This window comes from Sardina pilchardus, chromosome 2 (assembly GCF_963854185.1).
Source record: "Sardina pilchardus chromosome 2, fSarPil1.1, whole genome shotgun sequence".
NCBI lineage: Eukaryota > Metazoa > Chordata > Actinopteri > Clupeiformes > Clupeidae > Sardina > Sardina pilchardus.
This window is the reverse complement of record NC_084995.1, coordinates 595,355-621,760: the sequence shown is the minus strand read 5'-3', so window position 1 is coordinate 621,760 and position 26,406 is coordinate 595,355. Positions and strand designations below refer to the sequence as shown.

At 41.6% G+C, this 26,406-nt stretch overlaps 2 protein-coding genes across 3 annotated transcripts; one reads left to right on the top strand and one right to left on the bottom strand.

Moving 5' to 3' along the window:
* Positions 1-2,015: 2,015 nt before the first annotated feature.
* Positions 2,016-11,413, top strand: LOC134059437 (purine nucleoside phosphorylase-like). The gene is made up of 6 exons (XM_062515834.1): positions 2,016-2,218; positions 3,650-3,819; positions 4,655-4,758; positions 7,477-7,652; positions 8,057-8,247; positions 9,565-11,413. The coding sequence occupies exons 1-6, from the start codon at positions 2,190-2,192 to the stop codon at positions 9,783-9,785; spliced, it is 891 nt and encodes a 296-aa protein (XP_062371818.1). The 5' UTR covers positions 2,016-2,189; the 3' UTR covers positions 9,786-11,413.
* Positions 11,414-20,484: 9,071 nt separating this feature from the next.
* On the bottom strand, positions 20,485-25,267 carry LOC134059421 (zinc finger protein 768-like). 2 transcript variants are annotated; one of them, XM_062515817.1, is made up of 6 exons: positions 24,716-25,267; positions 24,408-24,601; positions 23,251-23,369; positions 22,972-23,047; positions 22,774-22,835; positions 20,485-21,299 (listed from the first exon to the last, which is right to left on the bottom strand). In XM_062515817.1, exons 1-6 carry the CDS (start codon positions 25,156-25,158, stop codon positions 20,631-20,633), a joined length of 1,563 nt encoding a protein of 520 aa, XP_062371801.1. In that variant the 5' UTR covers positions 25,159-25,267; the 3' UTR covers positions 20,485-20,630. The 2 variants fall into 2 exon arrangements, with proteins under 2 accessions (XP_062371801.1, XP_062371807.1); XM_062515823.1 differs by lacking the exons at positions 24,408-24,601; positions 24,716-25,267 and adding an exon at positions 23,719-24,120.
* Between the last annotated feature and the right edge of the window lie 1,139 nt (positions 25,268-26,406).

Genomic DNA, 26,406 nt, shown 5'->3' with positions numbered 1-26,406 from the left:
CCTCTTACCTGCTTAGAAATGCACCAGGTTTTATTTTGTGATTTTTGTGAACTTTGTACTTTTTTGACACAATCCCCATAGACTTTGCATTAGCATTATGACCTCATGGCCAATTAAACTGATTTGCACCTGTATAAACTGACAGGTGCTCAACTAGGTCCCACAAAGAGCTGTTACAACCACCAGGCTCGTTTGTGGCGATTGCAACATAAGGGAGACCACACGTGGATAAAGCGTTAACAAAAATATATTTATTAAAGTAAATATGTATAAAAGCATGAGGTGTAGTCAGCATAAATGAGATGGTAAGAAAGCATAATGTTGTGTCAATCAGAGTATGTGCAGAATCCTAAACGCAAGACAAAGGCGACGCATGTTCGGATGGAGAGAGAGGGAACCCCGAACTCCAGCCAGGTCCTCTTTATAGCACTGGTGTCTCAATCAGGTGATCAGCAGCACCTGTGACCTGACTCCGCCCTGCAACCCAGAGAAAGACAGACAGGCAAGCAAAGACCGGCAGGGTCGTAACAGAGCCAATTAAACTGATTTGCCATCTGCTCAACTTAGCCAACTCTCTCAGAGAGCCGCTGCGTATAGGCGGATAGAGAGGTGAGCAGGAGTAGCCTGATAGTTTTGCTTCTTCTTCCCATCCAATTAAAGCAACTTAACGCAAGAGGGAGAAAGGGCTGCGGGGGCATTTTTAGGGCTGCGGGGAGAGGCCGCTGGGGGTGAAAAGTGAAGCGCTGCAGTCACACAGTGCAGGCTGCTGGAGAGTACGGCAAAGGAAATGTTTAAACAAGCTTTTTGAGATCACTTCATCACAGTAATCATCAGCACGGCCAAAACGCCACACCGGGATTCTTCCCGACTCTCCCGATTGCCACTCCACTGCATACAGGTGCAGAATATTCTGGACAATGCTTGGGTGTTTGCATTTATAACAATATCATCCACAAGTTTAATAACTGGAAAATCGCCATAAACCGATCTTAACATAGAATTTGATTGACTTGTGAGCCATAGTAACCAGTCTTTCTTGCCCCTCCTTCTGTTTAGTTTCATTATCATGAAATAACGTGATAATTTCAAGTAATAACGTGATAAATATCTTGTAAAAACGTGAAAATATCATATATTGAAATATCATGATATTTTCACGTTATAACGTGAAAATATCATTATCACGAAATAACGTTATAATTTCATGTAATAACATGAAACTTATCTTGTTAAAACGTGAAGAAGATCTTGTTATAACAAGAAACTTTCACGTAATTACTTGAAACTTTTGCGTAATTACTTGATACTGAGCCTTTTTTTTATTTCTAGTGTGACAGCAATACGCCACCGTAGGTGTGCACTTTGTGCACACAAAAAATGCGCTTCATAAATACAATGACTTGACTTGACTTGACTAACCGAACCATCGGACCAAACGAACCCAGGTCCGGTCCAGAGGACCTAGTGTGAAAGCGCCCAGACTATGTGTGTGTGTGTGTGTGTGTGTGTGTGAGAGAGAGAGGGAGAGAGAGAGACAGAGAGAGAGAGAGAGAGAGAGAGCGGGATTGAAGAAAAGAGGGGTAAATTTGAGAAAGAAAGGGTCTGAGACGTGTGAAAGCTCACATCTGCTGACTGTTGAAGGGCCGTGTGTGTGTGTGTGTGTGTGTGTGTGTGTGTGTGTGTGTGTGTGTGTGTGTGTGTGTGTGTGTGTGTGTGTGTGTTTGTGTGTGGATAGACCTATTATGTGAGCTGGTGTGTTGAGCGAGATCAAGGCAGAAAAAGGATTACACTGGCAGGTGATTTTGCATAAGATGCCGGTGATGTTGCCATGGTCTCATTGGCTGCCATCCAACAGTAACCGTAACAGTATTCACTCCGGACTTTTATATTTTGACGACGCTTGACCAACGCCTGCGGTCTTAACCAATGGTGTCGCTCACATCTGACTACGTAGAACCGGGAGTGGGCGTGGAGTGGAGAGAAGATGCCGACAACTTCAGTAATATACGTGACAGTAATATAGGCCTACCCACTTCGTGTCGCAGGCTGAAGCATTGTCGTGGAGGATTTGGAACGAATCGGAAAGGCTGTTTATTCATTTTTCAGTCATAACATTAGTCTATTATTTGTCGGATCTCTATTTATATTGGTGTTTAACTGTATTTCTTCTTACGATCGACGTCATCATAATGTTTCCTGAATCTAACGCTGCTCCGGGGTAAGTCTGAGAGATTAAATTACATTTATCAAGTTAACATATTATGTTGGTATAAAGCCCTTAGCCGATATCGATTGCCTGGTTTCGATATAGGCTGCCTGGTTTCGATATAGGCTTGATGTAGGTTTTATGTGGGGGGAAATTAATAGCGTAAGTCTAGATGGGGACAGAGAGAAAGATGAAATGTCTCAAGGAATAAAGTGTTGCTTGTATGGGCATATGACATTTTAACTTAGGCGACATGAAATAGGCCTGTAAATTCACTCAAAATCATTTGTTGAAATAGCAGAGATTCCCTATTATTCTTTAGACTAATGGTCAGATGGTGCACTAGCCTACTCTTTTTTGCCTCTGGATGATAGGGAGCCTTTTAGCCAAATGTTGGCTGCCGTTTCCGCCTTCAACACTTGAAGATCCATGGTGTTTTGCGCGGATTGAATATTTCCCAAACTCTAAATGCTTTACTCGTTTCTCGCTGTGGGTTAGTCTACACGCAGTCGGGGGATAGAATTAAGGATGATGCAAGAGGTGCCAGAATCCACGCGAAGGATGCGGGCGAACGCGGCAAACCAGCGATGGAAATTAACGCGTTACTGTTACGTAAGCATTTCGGAGACACTTTCCTTTCGTTGTTTAATTGGGACCATCAGGTTCATTTAAACAAATACTCGATTTAGGGTTGATTAGGGACATTTTAGAATTGTGGATGTCTTCCACATGTGTTCCTTACTGCAGTGACTCACCGTGCCACCGAAACCCCTTTTCGTGCGCGCGGTCACGTTATGTTTCAGGAAGTTCATCATCTAATGTTAGATGGCTCAGTATTTTAAGCGTCTGGGAAATTACTTGTCTACGACGCAATTCGATGTCAGGGCCACGCATATGCTAGTTTTATTCATGAGGTTAACTATTATTCATTGTTTTAACATTTTTAACAGGTTATTTACGGCTTATGGAATGAGCCATTAAGACATAAAACGGTCCTCCAAATATTGTTTTAATGCATTATGGCCATTTATATATATATATATATATATATATATATATATATATATATATATATAGGCTATATATATACACACACACACATTTATAACACATTTATAAAAATCCTTATTTGTTAATGACCTGTGTGTGTGTGAGGATGTTTGTTTGTCTCTCTCTCTCTGTTTGTAGTCTATGCATGTGAGTCTGTGCGGAGTCAGGTGAGAGAGAGCTCTGTGTGTGTGCGTGTGTGTGTGTGTGTGTGTGTGTGTGTGTTTGTTGTCAGATGAGAGAGCCCTATCAGCAACTCTGGTTGGCTCTGCCATGTTGACATTGTAAATACCTGAGGCTGAACCAGCCTCTCAGATACAGATCCACTCTCACAAACATAAAAATATCTCCACCTCCACCTGCTCACGTGCCTCTATGTGCCTCTGTTCTCGACAGGTACACGTATGATGAGTGCAAAGCCACAGCTGATTGGCTACTTAGCCAGCTGTCTATGCGCCCCCTTGTGGGCATCGTGTGTGGCTCTGGGCTCGGACGCCTGGCCGACAGCCTGAAGGACCAGGTGGTCTTCAAGTACAGTGACATCCCCAACTTTCCCAAAAGCACAGGTGTGTGTGTGTATGAGAGAGAAACGTAATGTGTGTGAGCCTCTCTTTCTCTCTCTCTCTCTCTCTCTCTCTCTCTCTCGTTCTCTCTCTCTCTCTCTCTTTCTGAGTGGATATGTGTATGTGTGTGTGGGGGGGGGGGGCATGTGTGACTGAGAGAAAGGGAGAAAAATAGTCTATGTGTGTGTAGGAGGGTGTTTGTGGAGCTGAACAACAGTGACCGAAGAAAGAGACTGTGTTTTAGTAGCTTGGTAACAGTATTTGTTTTCGTGTTGCATTTTTATATATGTGTGTAAGTGATAGTGTCTGTGTGTGTGTATCTGTGATGGTATTTGTTGTGCATGCGTGCGTGCGTGCGTGCGTGCGTGCGTGCGTGTGTGTGTGTGTGTGTGTGCATGCATGGGTGTGTGTTCGTGTTTGTGTTGTGTTTGTATGCAATAGTTTGGGTGGGTGTCTTCCTTGCTGGTATGTTGTTTATCTTATAAGGGCTGGTTGTAATTCCATCCCAATGATGTGAGTCTGAAGCCTGAATGCTGTAATTATATAGCTGTGATTCTGTTTGGATGTTACGAACCACACATCCCTGTATTCTCTAATGCAGAGCGGTGTGTAGGTATATTTGTCACAGTAATTCGAGTAAGTGTGTTGCTTTCAGTGTCATTAAATTGACTTGAGTGAGTCCTGAGTGAGTCCTAACTATGTTCTCTCATGCCACACATAAGGATCTAAATGTGTGTGTCCTTATACCACCCTAAGTCATTCCTCTGTGCATATATATGTGTGTGTGTGTGTGTGTGTGTGTGTGTGTGTGTGTGTGTGTGTGTGTGTGTGTGTGTAGTGCATGGCCACGCTGGCAGATTGGTGTTTGGAACTCTGAAGGGGACATCATGCGTGTGTATGCAGGGACGTTTTCATCTCTATGAGGGTTACCCCATTCAGAAGGTAAGTAGAGACAGACCATCTGCAGTCATATCACCTCATGATGTTTCCTCATGTGAAAAAGCTGCCTGTTGAAACTTAAGATGTTAGAGCATATAGAGCTCGGGATTGTGTCCTAAAATCACTAAGAATTGTTGGAATCACGATAAGAGTGGCTACTGTATAGATAGAAATCCAATGAGGTAGATATATCTTACGTCAAATAAACCTCTTTTTTCATTACTGACAAGTTCAACATGTAATCACAAACGTTGACCAACATGGAAAGGATCTCTATGGATATATAACTGTCTGCTTCACCCAGTGGGTGTGAAACAACTTAATATGAGTGTTTGTATGGGCAGCAGTAACTTACAGCATCGTAACATCATTAGCCAAACTTAATGTAGAGAGCCCACAGAAATCTACAGCATTTAATGGTCTTTATTTTATTTAAGCAACACTCCGTTGCCTACTTGTACATCTCGTCGTTGTAAAGAAGCTCACATTTGCTTATATCAATGTCCATTTGTTTTCTTATCCCCTCTTGACGCTACTACTTTCTCATGAGTAATTGCTGTATTTTCCTTTAGCGTACCGGTAAAATGGTTGTTGCTACCCAAACGTGACGTAGTCACCAAACTCTCTTTCACCAAGAATGTGAAGGGCCCAATGTGTTTTCCTTCTTCTTGTCTAAACATCAGCTGAAAATATCGTAAACCTGGTGCTATGATGTTTGTCACACTCAACCAATTATGTTTTGTAGTCATTACTTGGTGTGTTCATCCAGTTTTTACAGGATCTTAAAAAGTGCCTCAAATGTATGAACTCTTTCATGTAATGTTAATTTAACATTCATTTGACACAAATTCTACAAAGGTAATTCTTTTGTCACACATGCTTCAACATGTTTCTCTTTCACTGAGAAACAGATTAGGTGTACGGTAGGCGATAAAACAGCAAACGAGATTTACACAGAACTGATAAAGAATACAATCTTGCAGTCTGGAAATGTATTCACTCTGGGACTCGAATGTTCCTTTATATCATTAATCATATTCTTTGCCTGTATGGGCATAGAAAAGGTCTTTTATTTAACTCATGGTTTTAGGGGGGACAAGGCAAGGCAAGTTTATTTATATAGCGTTTCATACGCAGGGGTAATGTAACAGGCTTTACATAAACAAAAGCAAAGAGTACATAAAAACAGGAAAGGGCAGTCATTTAAAAAAATTTACAAAGTAAAGTACATAAAATACAATAGTTAAAAGACAACATGGAATAATTAAAAGACAGAGTGCAAAGCAACAAATTACTGCCTTGCTATCTTATGCCTCGTCATACCTCCAGTTATATCATTAAAATATATATATATATAGAATATTTAACACCCAAAAAACTTGTTGAGACCTGCTGAAACCATGTCCATCTGGCCAGTATCATAGTGGTTTGTGTTGTGGGTGGTAGGCTACAGTGGTAGCGTCGTAGATAAGGAGCTAGACTAGTGTAGCCTGAAAAGTTGTGGGCACAGTTGCCCTTGTTATATAATTGACATGCACTATATTACCTTGACTGACAAAGGAACTTCAGTCACATCTCATTCTTAATCCATAGGGTTTATTATGACGTCAGTCCACCTTTTGCAGCTATAACAGCTTCAACTCTTCTGGGAAGACTTTCCACAAGGTGTAGGAGTGTGTTTATGGAATTTTCTTTCAGAAGCGCATTTTTAAGGTCACACACTGATGTTGGACGAGGCGACTGGCTCTCAGGATCCACTCTAATTCATCCCAAAGGTGTTCTATTGGGTTATGGTCAGGACTGCACATGTCATGTTGGAACATGAAGGGGTCATCCCTGAGCTGGGCTTAGTCCCTTAGTTCCAGTGAAAGGAACTCTGAATGCCTCAGCATTAACCCAGAGATTTTGGACAATTCCATGCTCCCAACTGTGTGTGAAGTTTGGAGATGGCCACTTCCTGTTCCAACGTGACTGTGCACCAGTGCACAAAGCAAGGTCCATAAAGGCATGGATGACAGAGATGGGTGTGAATGAACTTGACTAGCCTGCACAGAGTCCTGACCTCAACCCAGTAGAACACCTTTGGGGGGAATTAGAGCTGGTCCTGACAGCCAGTTGCCTCGTCCAACATCAGTGTGTGACCTTACAAATGCACTTCTGAAAGAATGGTAAAGAAAATCCCATAAACACACTCCTAAACCTTTTGGAAAGTTTTCCCGGAAGAATTGAAGCTGTTATAGCTGCAAAGAGTGGACCGGCGTCATAATTAACCCTATGGATTAAGGATGGGATGTGACTGAAGTTGATATGTGTGCCAAGATAGGTGAGCGAATACTTTTGGCAATATAGTGTATGTATGTCGCTTTAGATAAAATTTTGTGTCTGCTAAATTGATGAATGTAAATGTAATGTAAACGCATGAGGTCACATACAGTTTTCTCAGATTACTGATTCCTAACGGAGCATTTGAGCACATCCCTTATGAATTTCTCTGAAGACAGAAAACTCAGCTCTCAGTTTTCAACATTCATCTGATGTGTTCCTGAACTTCCTGCCATTGAGTGCATGGCCATTGTCTCTCCCAGATCTCGACCCACGTTACTTATTCTGAATAGAGCACATATTTGGAGCCCGTTTTATTTCCTTAGTTCATGAACTCTAAGAAAGAGGAGCTCAGTCGTGTGTAAGTGACGTATGCCTGCCGTTGTGTGTCTGCTCCAGATCACGCTGCCCATCCGAGTGTTCAAGCTGATGGGAGTGGAGACCGTGATCCTGACCAACGCGGCCGGAGGCCTCAACCCAGACTACAGGGTGGGAGACGTCATGATCATCAAGGACCACATCAACATGCCGGGATTCGCCGGTGTCAACCCTCTGGCCGGCCCTAACGAGGACAGGTCAGTGGGACAGCATGGCTCAGACCAGGCCAAGGGGATGCTCTTTCATTTTCTGTTCAAAATTCAGTTAATTCAGTATAGTTATTAATTCAATTCAATTCAATTCAGTTCAGTTCAGTTCAGTTCAGTTCAGTTCAGTTCAGTTCAGTTCAGTTCAGTTCAGTTCTGTAGAGGCTGCTTTATTGGCATGACATCATACAATATGTTGCCAAAGCTTCATTGACACAAATGGTATAATCCATGATAAACTCAAATATTAAAACAAAAGTGGTAACTCTTCAAAAGAGCATGGAGAGATTTCTCTCTCTGTCTCTCTCACTCCCTCTCTTCTCTCCGTTCTTCTAAAGTCTATCTATATGTCATCTGCTACAATGTAGTGTATTTACTGTGTGTCTCTCTTTCAGGTTCGGAGTGCGTTTCCCCTGTATGTCTGATGCCTACAACCGTAAGCTGGTGCACCTGGCCCACCAGGTGGGGACGGAGCTGGGCTTCGATGAGTTCCTGCGCGAGGGCGTGTACTGCGTGCTGGGTGGGCCGTCCTTTGAGACTATCGCAGAGTGCCGCATGCTGAACAAGCTGGGAGCTGACGCCGTCGGTAAGAAATGTCATTCCTGTTGGATTACTTTTTTCCTCTTGGTGTGGGTATTATTGTAGGTGGAGGTGCATTTTTAGGTTAAAATATTTTAAAATTCAGCATGTGGAGAAATAAAATATTTGACGTAATGTGAAAATCATGTTGTCCAGATATCCACTGAAGTTAACATGGAAACCAGCCAGTGTTGGCCTGACCCTCTTGTAATATCACTTTGCACCACACAGGGCGCTGAATTAAATACTCAGAGAAGTGTTGTGTGGCTGCATTAAATACAACTTAAAGTCTACAGAATTCCACATAACACATTTAAAATGCTGTGGTGAACCTTAGCCACAAAAAGCATGGATAGTGCTATTCATCCATGGAGACATGTGGTCATGAGACTTCTTTTTGTGCCATGTGACCTCTTTGGAGCATTGTCATCCAGTGTTTTCTATCCCGTGTTTGCTATTTGAGGCAGCAACCATTTTAAGAGTTCATTAAAAGAAATTCACCTGAGGAAGGTCTATAACCGAAACGTTGTGAATACTGAATAAATGTTTGCATGCGTTATGGACAGTGTGCGGGATTCTCTCTTTCAAGTATAACTGGGTAACCTATTCCGACGCACCTGTCCCCACAAAAGAGGTGTGCAAAAGCGTTTGTAAAAGAGTTCATAAAAGTACATCAAATATGTGTTCTGTTGTTGCATCTCAGTACTGATTCATGTTCATATTAGGCTTACTTGATGTTGTATGTTCAGGTATATAATCTAATTCAGATAAGAACGGGAGGCATATTCATCGGAAATGAATACACACCACACAATACCACACCCTAACACAATAATATATAATAATATAATAATCTTCATCGGAAATGAATACACACCACACAATACCACACCCTAACACAACATGGATGGAGGGATAGATATGACTGAATAATCTTCATCGGAAATGAATACACACCACACAATACCACACCCTAACACAATAATATGTTGTGTTAGGGTGTGGTATTGTGTGGTGTGTATTCATTTCCGATGAAGATTATTATATTATTATATATTATTGTGTTAGGGTGTGGTATTGTGTGGTGTGTATTCATTTCCGATGAAGATTATTCAGTCATATCTAGTGAGAATGATGGACATAAGCTCAGAGGATCCACATCTGGTACTGGTTGACAGAAGCCAGATATGCAGAATGGGTGAACTCTTTCAGAAGTGTGTCATGTAATTTGACCATTTTATCCAGTATCCCTCCATCCATGCCTCCCGTTCTTATCTGAATTCTTTCCTGTTTTTTGTCATTTCTAATTCTGTGCCCCCTCCAGGGATGAGCACTGTCCACGAGGTGATCGTGGCGCGTCACTGTGGCATGCGTGTGTTTGCCCTTTCACTCATCTCCAACCAGGCGGTGATGGACTACGAGAGCGAGGAGCGGGCCAATCACGAGGAGGTCCTCCAGACCGGTGACGAGCGTGCCAAGCAGCTGGAGATGTTTGTGTCCACCTTCGTCTCCCGCCTGGAGCACGCCAGCAATGGCACAAACTGAGCACGCTCCAATCTACTAGATGCTACAACGCATGACACAGCATAAAAAATATACAAAAAAAAAAAATAATAATGCATACTTCCGCTCCATTAGGAGACAAGCCAGTTGGACCAAAATATATTTATATATATTTCTACTCGCACTGACTAGGTACAAGACAAATGATCTAATTAACAATTGTACATTCAGCTAGTATACATGTCATACTAACCAGCAGAAGGTGTTTGCTACAGGGTGAGGTTTTGTATTACAGCTTACTGTAGCTTTCAGTTTTTGTTTTTGACCTATGTTTGTATTAGGGCTGCACAATTATTGTAAACCTAATCGCAATATGAGCAATATAATAGCTACAAATAATCGCAGATGGTTCATTTAGTCAAATTTCTGTCTTTTTAATTCATTTCTTCCTGGTTGACTATGTCATTTCTGGTTGGTGGCTGTGCATAGTGCATGAGAGGTACAGACATTCTGATGGGTGAGCTTTACAGTTGGTCACAGAGGGTTCTGTGTCTCTTATGCACTGGGCTTGCTCACCAATCAGGGGTGGTAAAAATTAAAGGAGATATTTGGAATATTGAACTGACATTCACTGACGTTCAACAATCATATCGCAAATCACAGTCTCAATCCGAATATCTGTCAGAAAAATTGCAATTAGATATTTTCCTGAAATGGTGCAGCCCTAGTTTGTATACATTATCTTCCGGTCCTCTCATTGGTCTAATTTTATTGGAGGCATTTTTCCGTTGACATTCCTTGTGTGCCAGGACCACAGTGTGCCAGCTCTGATAGATCAGCTGGCTGGAGTTCACCCTAATGGAGCTGGTCACTTAGTGCCTGTTTGGAGAGAGAGTGTGTCTATGCAGAGTGATAGCGTAGTGTCTGTTTGGAGAGGGTGTGTGTTTGTGCAGAGTGAATGCGTAGAGTCTGTGCAGAAGGAAAGTCTGGGTGTTTGAGGTGTGAGTCTTAAAAGCTTCTCTGTTTGAAGTCTATTATTATCATTGAGAATAACTTCCTGCTGTGCAGTGTGGGTATTGTAAATCCTAAATGGCCTTCATGGCTGTGGGATCATTCCAATTTATTTGCATAAATTATTTTAAGATGTGAATCTTACTTACTGAAACATCGCCTGACATATACAGAGTAATTTAATTTAATATTTGGATGTCTAAAATGTTTTTTATTTGGTTACAGAGATAACTGTTTTGTATTTCTATCTTAATTATGTCTCAAGCACCTGCATTTGTAGCATTGACAACTGTGCGTAATATTCTTTTTGTTTAGATATTTAAATCACCTTTTAATTTAATACATTTTTAATTTATGTTAATGCACTTACACTCCATAAAATAGAGTTCTGCTGAGAACTGAACTGCACTGTACTGTTTAAATGGTAATGTAATCCAATTGCAATGACTGCTACTATTTTAAAGCCTTTTACCGTTCTACTTTGTAGAGGTATTTCTGTCCTAATGAAGTCCTAGTTTGCACGTGCAGTTATCAGGGAGGTTAAAAGCCAAACTGTACATCTGTATTGTGACTGTCTGAAGATTGTTTGACTCTCACTCACCTGTTCAGTGGTTTTCACTCTGACTGTTTCAAATAAAACATTTAAAAATTCAAATGTATATTTATAGCTCACTTTGGGTCTTCTTCAAGCATGCATGCATTTGTTACTTCCATAGAGTTAGCATTGTGTGTGTGTGTGTGTGTGTGTGTGTGTGTGTGTGTGTGTGTGTGTGTGAATGCAGGAATCTAATCACAAGCTCAAATGTGTAAATAACTGACCACTGATCTAATTTACAGTACAGACTGTTTGTTTAAATGAATGCAGAAATGTAACCAAAAGCTTAAATTTAACACGAGTAATTGTAGCCATGTATTTGTAGTTGAGCGTGTGTGATCGTGTATCCAATCCAATCCAATCCACTTTATTTATATGGCACAATTTAAACAAACATAAGGTTTCCATAGTGCTGTACACCACAAAAATGAGGACAACAGTAGGATAAAAGAGATAAAAACTAATTCTAAAAAGTAAAAGAAATAAACTAAAAAAGAAGTAGGATAAAATAAGAGTAGGATAAAAGTAATCAATTAGCATAAAGTAATAAAATGAAATAAAATAAGATAACATAAAATAGGTAAAATCAAATCAGAATGAATAAATAACTAAATAAAGTGTACTGCCCATAACACATTTACCTCACATCAACCATGATACCTGGTATCAAAAGCCAGTGAAAAAAGATGGGTTTTAAGCAGAGATTTAAAATGAGACAGTGAAGGGGCTTGTCTGATGTAGAGTGGCAATACATTCCACAGTTTTGGGGCTGCAACAGCAAAAGCTCGTTCTCCTCTGGATTTTAGCCTAGTTCTAGGCACTGTCATGAGCAGCTGGTCAGCTGACCTGAGAGAACGACTGGGAATGTAGGGGTGTAACAGCTCGGAGAGGTATGGTGGGGCCAGGCCATTCAAGGCTTTAAAAGCAAACAACAACATTTTAAAATGAATCCTAAAATGAACAGGCAGCCAATGGAGTGAGGCTAAAATAGGTGAAATGTGGTCATACTTTCTAGTGTTAGTTAAAAGACGAGCAGCAGCATTTTGGACTTGTTGCAGACTGGCAATGGAGGACCCACAAACCCCCATATAAAGTGCATTGCAGTAATCCAGCCGGGTGGTCACAAAGGCGTGGATTACTGTTTCAAAGTGCTGTCTCTGGAGGACTGGTTTGATTTTTGCCAGCTGCCTTAGCTGAAAAAAGATAGACTTCACCACATCTTTAATCTGAGTGTCAAATTTAAGGTCAGCATCCACCTTTACCACCAGATTATTAATAATTGGCCTGCGATACTGACAGAGATACTGACATACTCACAGAAGTGCCACTAAAAAACATAACTTCTGTCTTTTCAAATTTAAAAAGTTAAGAATGGGTGAGAGCGTCAGGCGAAGTTAAGCGAATGGGTGAGAGAGTCAGGGTGGGATCCGGAAAGGACCTCGGGGCGGGAATCGAACTCGGGTCGCCGGCGTGCGGTGCAGGTGCCCCAGCCAGTTGTGCCACGGCTGGGGCCAGGAGTCTGACTTTTTAAGAGGGACATAGATCTGGCTGTCATCTGCATAGCAATGAAAAGAGATGGCATGTTTCCTGAGAATTGAGCCAAGTGGGAGTAGATAGATGGAAAATAAAAGGGGGCCAAGCACAGAGCCCTGTGGCACCCCATGTGACAGGGGAACGGTGGAGGACACAGAGTCGGCAGGCTAACACAGAAGGTTCGCTGAAACAAGTAGGACCTGAACCAATCTAGTGCTGTGCCACTAATGCCCACCCACTGCTCCAAACGAGCAATCAGGATGTCATGATCCACTGTATCAAAAGCAGCAGTCAAATCTAAAAGTACAAGGACAACACAGTGACCAGTCAGTAGCTAAAAAGATGTCATTAAAACTCTTAAAAGTGCTGATTCAGTGCTTTGTAATGTTTTAAAACTGGATTAGAAAATCTCAATAATATTTTGTTCATTTATAAAGTCCATGAGCTGGCAATAAACAATCTTTTCCAAGATTTTAGAAAGGAAAGGCAATTTGGAAATAGGCCTAAAGTTAGCTAAAACAGTAGGATCCAGACCAGGTCTCTTTAACAAGGGTTGCACAACTGCATGTTTAAAATGAACAGGCACCACTCCAGAGGACAGGCTGCAGTAAATGCTGGTCCAATAGTTCCATAGCATATGCCGAGCCGGACCACCCCACCCCACATTGTGTAGGGCCCCCACAAATTAACGAAGACCTCTTCGTTGTGTAGGGCCCCCACAAATTAACGAAGGCCTCTTCATTGTGTAGGGCTCCCACAAATTAATGAAGGCCTTTCCTCCCCCTAGCATCAAGTTAGTGAGAGTGATGTTGATGAGAAGATTAAGCAGAACTATCAGTGCATGAGAAGAGAAAAGTCCTCTTCAAGTTTGATATACAAATAATAATAGCTGATCTGATGACATGTCTAGGTCTGTAACCAGGCTAGTGTTTCTTAACTGATAGGTCAGAACCCAAAAGCGGGTCGCGGAATTGCTGGGTGGGTCGTGGAGCTTGTGGCTAAAAGCAGAATCGTCCATTTAAAATGCTACCTTATCAGATCTAATATTGGACCTTTATTTTGATATACTTTCTTTGTATCTCAGTCATTGTCATGGACATCGACAATATTTATGTGACAGATCATGTTAGACATCATCTTAGCGGTGAACACAAGTAGGCTACAATATTTATGGTTATGTTAATATAAAACTCATTATTTTTCATTGATGATATTTTATATTGTTATCATTGCTGTTATGCTTTTAAACTTATTTTTTAAATATTGTAATGTTTATATTCAGTTAGTCGCTTTGGAACAAAGAGTCTGCAAGATACTACAACTATAATGTGTGTTGTATGTATGCTGCTATATGCTGAGCCTGTGTGTGATGATGCTCCCCTCCCTTGTTCCTCTCTCCTGTTCCTCTTACATTTGTCTCTCTCAAGGGAAGCTCAACTCCAGTAAACCCACATTTTCATCTTTCCCTGACAGGCCTGCAGTTAAGCTTTCCATGACATCACAGTGTAGTCGTGTCCATACATGGTCATTCTGCCTCCTCCAGTGCTCTCTCTTTTTGCCCCCCCCCCGCCCCCCCCCCCACACACACACACACACCACCTCCACTGCTCTCTCTATCTGCCCCCTTCCTCCTCCCACACTACTTCTAGTGCTCTCTCTTTCTGCCCCCCTCTCCCAACCACCTCCATATAAAATGGAGTGCCCCCCTTCCGTCTCCCAACACCACCTCATATAAGATAGAGTGCCCCCCTTTCCTCTCCCAACAGCACCTCCATATATATAAAATGGAGTGCCTCTTCCCTCCACAACACCACCTCCATTCCCCAACAGACCCACTCATTCCCATCAATGACTGCCAAACTTAAAGCCAAAGAGCTGAGACCCTCCACTATATAAGCTACAGTGCACTACATGACAACAATACTAAAACACCTGACCTATGGACATATTCAGGGGATTTTCTTCAATCTGAGAATAGACATGTACAGAAATGTGCTCTCAGACAGCAACCATTTGAGTAAAAGATCTAAGATAGGCTCCATGCTCACAAAAGTGTTATTTTAGTAAAGTTATGTTCAGAAATCCATATTAGTGAGTACTTGACCTTCACATTCAGTTCACAAAGCAACAGCTCTGGTGGACATTCCTTCTGTCAGCATACCAATTGCCCACTCCCCCCAAACTTGAGACATCAGTGGCATTGTGTTCTGTGATAAAACTGCACATTTTAGAGTGGCTTTTTATTTGCACTAGTCCAAGACACATCCGCGCAATAGTAATGCTTTTAATGCTCCTAGCAGATGCTTTTGTCCAAGGTGACAATAATTATAATATATACACATGATCAGAAAATAGTTATTTGAAGTAGACTAGTCATATAATCAACACTGAACTCTACTATGCACTTTTTATACACAAATGGCCAAGAAAAAGTAGTTTTACAGAAAACATCACTTTTTAAGAAAAAATACTTATGGAGTATGAAAACTGCAATTTCAGAAAACCAGATATAACGCAAAGTAGTACAAAATATGACGGCTACTCAGTACTGCACATTCTCTCCGCAAAAATGAATCACACTTCAATTTGTGTGCATGCGTGGGTGTGTTTGTGCATTCGTGCATGTACGTGTTTGCGTTTATGTGTGTGCGTGCGAGCGTGTGTGTGTGAGTGCATGTGTATGCCTGTCTACTGTGTGAATGTGCGTACCTGTGTGCATGTGTGTGTGTGTGTGTTTATGTGCATGCTTGTGTGTGTGTATCTGTGTACAGTATGTATGTCTGTGCTTGTGTGTGTGCGTTTATGTGTTTGTGTGCGTGCGACTGTGTGTGTGCCTGCATCGTACACTTTATGTGAGGGTTTGTGTGCGTGTGTGTGTGTGTGCGCGCATGCGTAGTGTACAGTCACATAGGCTATATATTAATTCATAGTATGATCCCCCATGAACTGAGTTACACAAAACTGGCATGCTTTCATGGACGTCACAATGATCCAACACTTACAATTATGTGCACATTTGAACCTGTCAGCCAAAGATATCTGTGATTAATTAAATGTGGTCATTCTAGGCCGTGGTTCTCGAGATATTTGCAGAAAAAACTATCCGGACATCTACAGGCCAGTTGGTGTACAGTCACTAAATGTACACACAAATCAATTTATTATAGCCCCCCCCCCCCCCCTTATCTCCAAGTTCGTTGTCAGCCAGAGACACCTGTGATAACACCTAATTTTTGCTTTTTCATTTTTAACTAGGTGGGTTGACATGGCCCCCCAAGACCAACATACAACATACTGGTGGGCAGATGTCAACGGATCAAAACAAAAAACAATGGTTCAGTGTCATCCTTTCGTGAGGGACGGTCTTGGGTGTCCTGGGAATCGTTGACAGAAAATTACTGAGTAAAATAATACGGTAATAATAATAGTGGTCACTCATTTTGTCAATGACCTCACATATGTTTCACGTTTTCACTCAACTGCACTGTAAATGTGTCCTATGGTGTGATATTTAAAACTATATTTAATGACAAAAAATACTTGACAGAATTGTTGTTATTAAAACATAATTTTCTTAAAATTACATTTATTTTACAGAAAAGTACTTGAGTCATTTTCATCATGAATAGATTAACTTGATTGACTTTTTCTTATGAATGTCAATTATTGCATATTTTTGCATTGAGTATACTATAGTTGTAGTGTGCACATCCCCACCAGCGAGGTACAGGGCAAATGGAATGGAAAAAAGATGCGGAAAAAAAAAATGTCACCAACCTTACAAACGGTTTGAAATAAGAGATATGTAACTTCCCTAATTCCAAACCTGATTTTTTTGACCAAATGTCTCACCAAAGGACAAAGATAGTCATTGCATAAAGAGAATATATGAAATATTTATTGTTAACATTGATAAAGGAGGACATTTGTTGTTCTTTCTCAATAATATAAACTGTGCAAAACATGTAGCACACCAAAAGTAACTCTGATTTATTGCATTGGACACTTCACTTACCGGTACCTTCACTATACTTCACTGTGCTTACCTTATTTCAATGCATTACCTCATCTGCAGTACATCACCATATAAATGGACAGTTGGGGTCTTGGGTAAACAGGAAGACAATTCTGGAATTGCAATTCTATAATTCAGTGTTGAGGCCATCGTGTATCTGAGCTGCGGAGCAATGCAACATGACATATTCTTAGGAAGTGGACAGTGGTAACAGCGGTCAGAGAGAGAAAAACCTAGCAGCTATCAGTCTAAACACACATCCATATGCGTGTGCGCAGACATGTACATTTATGTGAAACTTCCCTTTCTTCACTTCCTATGTATCCAACCACTCTGTCACCAAAGGTGCATACCCACACTCATATGTGTTTGTCACACACACACACACACACATACATGTACATTCTTTTGCTACGTGTAATTGGCTTTCTTTAATTCACTTACTGTAAGCAGACAACCACAGATTCATTTCAATTTCAATTTAATGTCGCTTATAGAGCGCCAATACATTACACATGTCTCAAGGCGCTTTACAGAGTGTTAGACATTCAAAGAGAGCCCATGAGTAACAGGGGCAAGGAAAAACTCCCTAGAATTGGAGATACATATAGGAAGAAACCTCAGACAGACCCACGACTCAAGGGCCCAACCCATCTGCCTTGGGTCAGTTACAGTACAGTCATTTGTAGTTTGAAAGTTACAATGAGAATGAACGTTCAAATAGTCCAGTGTAGGGAATAAATTGTCCATTAGTAATCCATTAGTTATTTCGGAAGGTGATGGGTCGCTGAGATCCGAGGGCCAAAGATTCGGGCAGGGAACCACAGCAGGCGATGGTAGGGCAGTCATAGGGATGTGACTTCAGGTGTGATGAGGGACAGGCACAGAGATGGTTGATGGCTGGTAATGGTTTACCTCACAGGTGAGGTATAGGGGAAAGGGAAGAGAAATAGAGTGTGTTAGTATTACTGTAAGTCATTTTAAGTATTAATAAGTATATCAATGGTGATATAAATGGTTATACTATAGAGGGTTTACAAAACGCTTTTCTGATATTATATCAATATCTGTGGCTGGGATTAGCTGCTATAATAGCCTGACTCTTCAGTAGTTCCTGTGTTGTGGTTCCAAGTGGAGATAATGGGCTGTGGCTACTAGACTGATTGTTCAATACAAACATGTCTGCTTGTTCAATACAAACATGTCTGCTTTTCCTGTCAGGTTGTACACAGCGGACAGAATGCTTCTATTCCTGTTTTGCTTGTTCTCTGCCAAATATTAGTACAGCGTAAAGCCACCTTCAGAGACAGATCACCCTATGCACTATGCACGTTGTACCCATACAGATTTTTTTAAGTGTCAAAAATATTATATTTTGGGGGACAGAATATTTCCATATATTTTAGAGCCCCCACAAATTAATCAAGGTCCTTTGCCTCACCCTCTCATGTTAGTGAGTTACAGTATGTTGTTGATGAGAAGATGAAGCAGAACTATCAGGGCATGAGAAAAACCTCCATGCGAGGGAGCTGCGGGAACAGCAGTTGAGTAAACGTGTTGAGTTCCTCGTCAAGTTTGAAGTCAACAAATAATAATATGCTGACTTGCTTCTCTCAAGTTTCTAACCTAGGCAATGATATTAAGTTACCCCTGTTCACCACTCGTAACCCCTGGTCACCACTGGGAACGAAATGAGACCTCTTTGGTGAATTTCAGAAACCAATCACATGCAACTAGTGTCATAACCAGTTTAAAAATCACACCCCATGACTAATTATCATATCCTTAGGGTGTGCACACCTAATTTTCAAATAATACAGATACAGACGAGTCACTCTCCTCTTTAAAGTGGAAAGTCATGAGAATGTGCTTGTATTTATGCATCAGATAACAACTGTATACATAAATAAATATGTCCCATTAAGTAGTAAATCGGAATTAGTTCTTGGTGTTTTAAAAATAAAAAAAACTGAACTGACTGGCAGCTGTTGTGCAGTTGGTATATTCACTCTCTGCGAAGAACCACACTGCCTTCTGGTGGCACAATATCAAAGCATGTTTCATTCCCGAGTATGAAGGTAATGGACACAATTTCTTAATTTCTCATAAAAAATAATGATCAGCAGGGCAGGACCATACATGGGATATATATAGCGATCAGCAGCTGCCTCTTGAGGGGCTACAACTGGGCCCAGAGGGATCAGGACTTGGCTTCAGTAAGTCCTTGTCAACGTCAAACGCCTTGTAAATCTTGTAACGCCACCTCATGTGAGAACAAAACCTGGTTGTTGTAAAGCTGCATCCTTCTTTCAGCCATACTTGAGCAAATAGGTGTTTATTTAGGATGAATATGTTTTAAAGGGCTCATAGAAGGTATGAACAGAGTATTAAATATATACAGTGTACAGTATATACTGTATTCTATACAGTGAGGCCCATACGTATTTGAACCCATTCTAAAGTTGATTAAAAAGAGGAATATAAAATCATCTTCGGATGTTGATCTTAGTGCCTTCAGTAAAAACAAATGAGGAAATACCCAACTTTTAAGGACACCAATTTTCTTTGTGAATGAATAATGTATCGTAAATAACTGAATAAATATTCTTCCTTAAAATGCAGGGGTCATACGTATTTGCACCCCTAGGTTAAATTCCCATATAGAGGCAGGCAGATTTTTATTTAAAGGCCAGTTACTTCAAGGATCCAGTATACTATGCATCCTGATAAAGTTCCCTTGGATTTTGGAATTAAAATAGCCCCACATCATCATACTACCTTCACCATACCTAGAAATTGGTATGGTGTTTTTTTTTCAGTTAGTCTATTAGCTGGTTTAATTTGCATTGAAATCAGGGCTCTTTTTAAGATGAACTAAGGTAGTGCTTAAACGGGGACTATGCATTTTAAGCTTAATTTACTTTAACTGAACATCTTTGGGTTCGTTGGAATGGTTGTCTTTTTTTTTCGGATTGAATGGTGGCTGTCTCACTTCCCCTTGGCGCCTGTGAGCAGAAAACAACCCTTTTGGGCTGGCAGGCCGCTGGACTCACAGACAGAACGTCTGAACCTGCTTGCAATGTAACAAACTGCTTTACTGCACTACACACATACAGATCTGCCCTCAGACCAGCTTCTTGCTATGTGGGAGGTTTCAGCTTCTACGCTTATGTAATTCTACTTTCATTATTTTTGAGTTCTCACACTATGGGCCAGTGGTTGAATACCTAAAAGCTACCTTGGATGTTGATATTTTATGAAGTCATGAATAAACAAGAGTTCATATAGCCTAGGATATGCTTATGATCCAAACACACATGATCAAATAGTTGGGCCTTAAACTGTCTGGCATAAAATTGTCAATCAAATTATCAAATCAACATGCACTCTACAATATGTGGCAAAAACAAAACCATAAATGCATATGGGATGGCAAGCATTACTGTCCAATTTGTTACAGAAACTAGTTGATGTTCAATTTCACAATTTGTCACTGGTGCTGGACTATGAAGGCCTACAGCTCCGCGATTTCTGATGGTAGCAATTTGTGACAACTGACACATAAAATTGGTCTTTACGACGATGAAAATGTTCACATTCATATTTATTACACTTTTAAGTCTTTATGCAAATATGACATATCAAGACACCAAAACCTAATCTAGCCACTGAAATAAAAAGCATGTTAATCACTAAGGGGAAAAAAATTGTTTAAAATCCATTCCTTCATTCCCTAAGGGCCCTGCAACTGCATCTCTGGCTGGCTGGCTCCACCGCGCTCCCTGAAGTGTGAGCGCATGTGTCGCTTGAGGTGGTGGCTGAGGGTGTAGTCCTTGCCGCAGTGGACGCAGCGGTAGGGCCGCAGGCCACTGTGCAGGCGCTCGTGTGTCTTCAAGCTGCTCTTCTGCGCAAAGTGGACGCCGCAGATCCCGCAGGCGAACGGTCGCTCGCCCGTGTGCGAGCGCATGTGCTTGGTCAGCTCGGACGGCGCCAGCAGGTGCTTCTGGCACACCGGGCAGACGATCGGCCTCCTGGCCATGCCCCGGCCCTGGCGTGGCAGAGGCGGCGCCACGTAAGCCATATCGGTTCCCATGGAAACACTGAATGCGTTGCTGGTTCTTGGCACTAGAGACAACGGGGGCGTGAGGGTCACTTCTGGCTGATGCTCAGGGCTGATGGGGTTGGAGTGGAAGTAGCCGAACGCCTGCTCCACCTGGGGCAGGAACGGCAGGAAGTGCTCGACCTCCTCACGGGCGCATACTTCCTGCTCTTTGGCGAGGGGTTCCCACCGTGAGCCCTCGGCACCACTCTGGGTCTGCTCGTCCTCCGTACAGTCGCCCTGAGCCACCTGCACTTCCTGCGGCTCAGCCTTCAGCTCCAGCTCCCGGAACTCCACAGGCTCCTGCGGGAGACAAGTGAGGAGGCGTGTGACGATACACTGGATGCACACAGGACTGGTAGGCTGTCTTATTTACTTTCCTGTGATCTTAAGCCCTACCCACACACAGCCGGTGATGCAATGGCTATTTATGGCTGGCGACCGGAAGAATATTATAGAATCTATAGAAGTGAATGAGCCAACACGGCAAATGGAACAACGGCCGTTGCATCGCTCTAATCTCGCCCTTTCTATTTCTCAGGGTGATTTTATCAAGGGGGCAGCGAACGTTCTGAGAGTGTAGACAGTATGGCGGCCGCCATGCTAAACAGGAGACCAGTGCTAGCTAGCCATTCCATTGAATCCTATGGGGCGTAAGCGCCACTTTTGACATCAAATAACGTTACAGCTGAAGTGTTCTAGGCCTTTATATGAACATTTTCTATTTTCGGAGTAAATACAACATTGTGAGATTGCCGTTATAACCTAGTAACTGTCTTATCGGCGGAGTAATAAAAGTTTTTCTGAAATCAATGCTAAAGTGTTAATGCGCATGCGTCCAGAGAGAGTAAAGCGTCGCCATAGGTCAGACTCGGTCAGACTACGTGCCTACGTCACATATACGACACCTGAGCCTGCGCAGGAGACCTATGACGGAAATAGAAGACTTAAAAAAAACATTGAAATTTGCTTCCTCGGTCTCTGCTGACGTCTACGTGATAGCTCTGTCCATATCTTTTACTGTCTATGGATTTTATACATCACAATACATCATAATAGAAAACAGCTGTCTTGTCAGTGTATCTCCACTGAATTGATGGGTGATTGTGTCTCCAGTAGTGTGTGTAGTAAAGCAATAAACAGAATTCAATTCCACCGTCACATCTACATAGTCATTTAGCTGAGGCGACAACAATCAAGGTGCAATAAAGGTACAGTGCCAGTTAGTGCAGCAATAAGGTGCAATTAAGGCAGGTTTAGACTTGCTGCAGACAACGCGTTCGTGTTCGTATCATGGCTGCCTCGCGTATTTTGCGGTCGTTTGGTGCGTCGGTCGTGCACGTCGTCGCAAGCGAACATGACGCGTCCGCGAGATGCAATACTAATAAGAAAGTAGGGGGCGATCACTCCAAAAAAAGGTGACTGCAAGATGCATTATCGACATCGAAGCTGGGGGCAATCATGAGAGTAAACAATGGCACATGGCCACATCCACATCTGATGTTTTTTTTATAGTCTCCCCCTAGTGAAGACCTCCATTTGGGTGCGTGATGCTGCAGCGAGTCTGTACACAGGACACAGCAGGACGCACACGGGCGCATACGCTTACGCTTGGTCTAACAGCAAGTATAATCCCAGCCTTAAGTTGCAATGCCACTAGGCTATAGTTAGAGCAGCGATAAGTTGTGTATGTGTGTGTATGTGTGTGTGTGTGTGTGTGTGTGTGTGTGTGTGTGTGTATTCTTGTACAGTATGATTGCCAAGCAAATGTCCTCACTTGAGAGAGTTGCAGATGTTCTCTTGAGTTCTCCGCAACAGTGGTGTCAAATCTCACAGGGCCTGTAACAGCATTTCATCAACGTCAGCAGAAAAACAATCCTCCAAAAGGACAACAAATTCTACTTTAAATATGTGACCTTATATGTGTTCAATTTTAACTGTACTATGTGCATTCAGTGTGATTGTGTGTATCCACCTGCTTCTTGGCTCCAGAACTCATCTATAGGTCCCTCTTCTTTGATACGCACAAGGTGTGGATCATCTTCCAAAGACTGCAAGAAATCAGTGATCTATATCTATATACATCAATTAACACCATTACTCTCACCAGTCAGCACTGAACTACACGACTAGTACTTCTGCTCCACTACATAAGAAACCAGGAGACGAGCAAGAAAGAAAGAAAGGAAGAAAGAAAGACAGGAGAGAGAAAGAAAGAAAGAGAGAAAGAAAGAAAGCCCTTTCTTGTACAGACCTGGTGTTCACTGATGAGTGGCTGTTCAGGGTTGACACCCACAGTCACTGCCTGTCCTTGACTTGTCCAGTCCTGTAATGCATGCTCTCTAGGCAGGGGACAATTTGAAAGGGGTAAGCCTGCAGAAAAAAAAAAGGAAAGTGTTACTCTTCATAATGGGGCCATAGAGAGGACTGAGAGATGAAGTGTTCCCAAATATTTGGTGGTCATGTTTCAAATTTCAAGACCTCCTCCAATAGTTGTCCCCGACAAAACAGCAACTGACAATGAATAGCTAATTGATTTACCGGTAGGCCTACTCAAATTTGTAGGAACACTCCGACCAGCCAAAAAATAAACATACATAGGGCCTACATTAGACAAGGGCTTGGTTTAAACCCTCCAGGATAACCAATAGCCTACTTCACAATCATGGGGGACATAATGTTTTCACATCTATAGACAGTTTTGCATTAGCTAAATACTTACTCGTTTCAAGTCGCATTCGCACACACGTTAGCTCCTCTTGCACTTCGTGTAATTTCCTTTTCAGTGCCTCTTTTTCGTTTTGATTTTGTGAAATCTCAAGGCGCAATGCCACGTAATTCTCGTCAAAAAGTTTGATTATTTCGGAAATAGCTGCCTTTGAAATGAGCTCCATTATAGAAGCCAACTGGCTTTGTAAATTTCTACTTGGGCTTACGTTAGTCATTTGAGATATTGTTTTTTTTTTTTGTCCAAAGTGCAGCTAAGATTGCGCCACGACACAATTACCTTTATAAAACAAAAAATGATTTGTGCCAATATTCTCTAGCAAATTGATCCTGAACATCACAATGACAACAGAACAGGAAACAGCGGAGCTGTCGCATACAAACAAAGTGTCTCTGATACAAATGATATGATACTGGAGTGCCATCTACAGGATGGGCGGACAAATTAATGAATCAAATGATTGGTATTTTAAAAGAAAAAAAGATGGTTTAAAATCTTAATACATTGTCTGTAAAAAACGGTTTACACTCAGGAAACACAATTGAGAACATTAGCCTACTTTGTTAAAACAAAGACTGTTTCGCTCAATACGTTTATTGCTATTATTATTATTATTATTATTATTATTATTATTATTATTATTGCAATGCACCGTAATGGGATAAGGAGAGACATAGGCCTACCTTGAGACATTCCTTCTGTGTCTGCATCCCCTGGACTAACATTTTCAGCATTAGTTGCTTGCTGTTGCCTTAAGAGACGGAAATATCTCTTTTTGTATTTGTTACATTCTTTGGTGACTTGTTTTAGTTTCTCTTCCAGCTCCTGAATTTTTTCTCTTTTCTTTTGCCCACTACTGCTAGGGACTTCGTGTGGCCTGTCAGAAGAAAAAAAAATCAATGTACATCATGCCTAAACTGTATGCCACTTGGTAGGCTACTAGATATTTGAAAGCGGGTCGTTTTATGACTTGTGAATGGACATAGCCTACACTTGGAGACTCTTCTCCTTCCAATCTCCTGGCAGTTTATGGGCAACAGATTTACGTCGACAAATGGACAATTTATGTCGTCGCAGGAACCTCCAACACCAATGTGGCGATGCAAAGAACCCAATGATTTGAATAACTTTGGCCATATCAAGAGCTTTCCTTCGTATTTGCTCCGTTGAGATATCTTTCCCAGATTCTTGCAATGATTTTATCCAAGACACAAGATCCTGCTCGAGCTGAGGATGATGGCTAGAATGCCCTCGATTCGCCTTCTTGTTTTCTGGGAAACTTCTTAGTTTTTCCTCATTAGCACGCCATCTCCGAATCACACTTTCATCTATGCCGTATTCTCGTCCAGCTGCTCTATTTCCCTTCTCTTTTGCCAATTGTATTGCATCTAATTTGTACCTAGCAGTGAAAGGACGACGCTTAGCTTTATCCATGATGCTTCAGCCTCTACGTTGGGCCAGAGAAGTAAACGAGCTCTGATCGGGCTAGGTGTTTTGGTTTTATACATTGACTGTAGCCTATACAGGGCTGCCTGCCTCAGTTCTGAAGAGAGGGGCTCTAGGGGGCTCTGCAGAAAGTTCTTCTTCTGTGAGCTTTGTTGGCAGTTTTCACTCTACGTGCATTACTGCCATCTTCTGGACTGAGGTGATTTCATTGGGACATCAAATCAAAAGATATTTAAAATAAATAAACTTTTACTTAATGCCTCTTTCAAGATGAGTTTCTCGTTGGAATACCACAATAGCCTTAATACTTGATTGTGCTCCATTCCTTTGTTTGCTTAAAATCAGTTTTTGTTGCTCTCTCACCAGCTCCTCTTTTTTCAGAATATCTTATATTGAAAGTAGCCTACATGTACATGATCGCCATCGTATGAAGTTCCAGACTCGTGCTTCCCTATTATGAGCAAAACCATTGTTTAAACTTGTGTGCCCTCTCCACAGTCTTGTCAACGTCCACCTGACTGCAGTGTGTGTGTGTGTGTGTGTGTGTGTGTGTGTTTGGGAATATGGACACAGCCAGTCATCACGGTTTAATATGCATTCCTCTATCTGTCAGTTATCTGCAATATTGGGGCGCATGATATCAGAAGCTGAAAAAATAATTACACAAAGCAGAACCCATTCAGGTTATGTCCCTTTTAACAATCCTCAATATATTAATTAAAATGCAATTGTGATCTGAGGCATCACATGTATGCAAAATACAGTTTGACAGATGTGCATTTCAAAGATTTACCGACTCTGGTAACTAGTGACTTGTCCAAAGTGAATATCAGTACAGCGTAGATAGACACATTTATTAGCATAAGTCTACCCTGGATGTCAGTGTTGTTCACACCTATGGGTAACACAGCAACACATACAGTACGTTTGTTGTTTGTTAAGATTTGTTAAAAATGTGCTATTAAAAATGTGAATACCTAGTTGATTTGTGGTGTATGTATTAGCATATTCAGTCCTGCATCACCATAGTATTTCATGTTGTCCAGCAGTTTCACTGAGATGTACTAAGGGGAACCTGCTATTAATGGGCAAATTGTTCTGATAGAAGTAACTTGATTGCTAAACCAATAAAACAGAACAGTAATAATGGCATGTCATATTTCCATAGGAAACACACCCCTGACCAGAATGTGTGTGTGTGTGTGTGTGTGTGTGTGTGTGTGTGTGTGTGTGTGT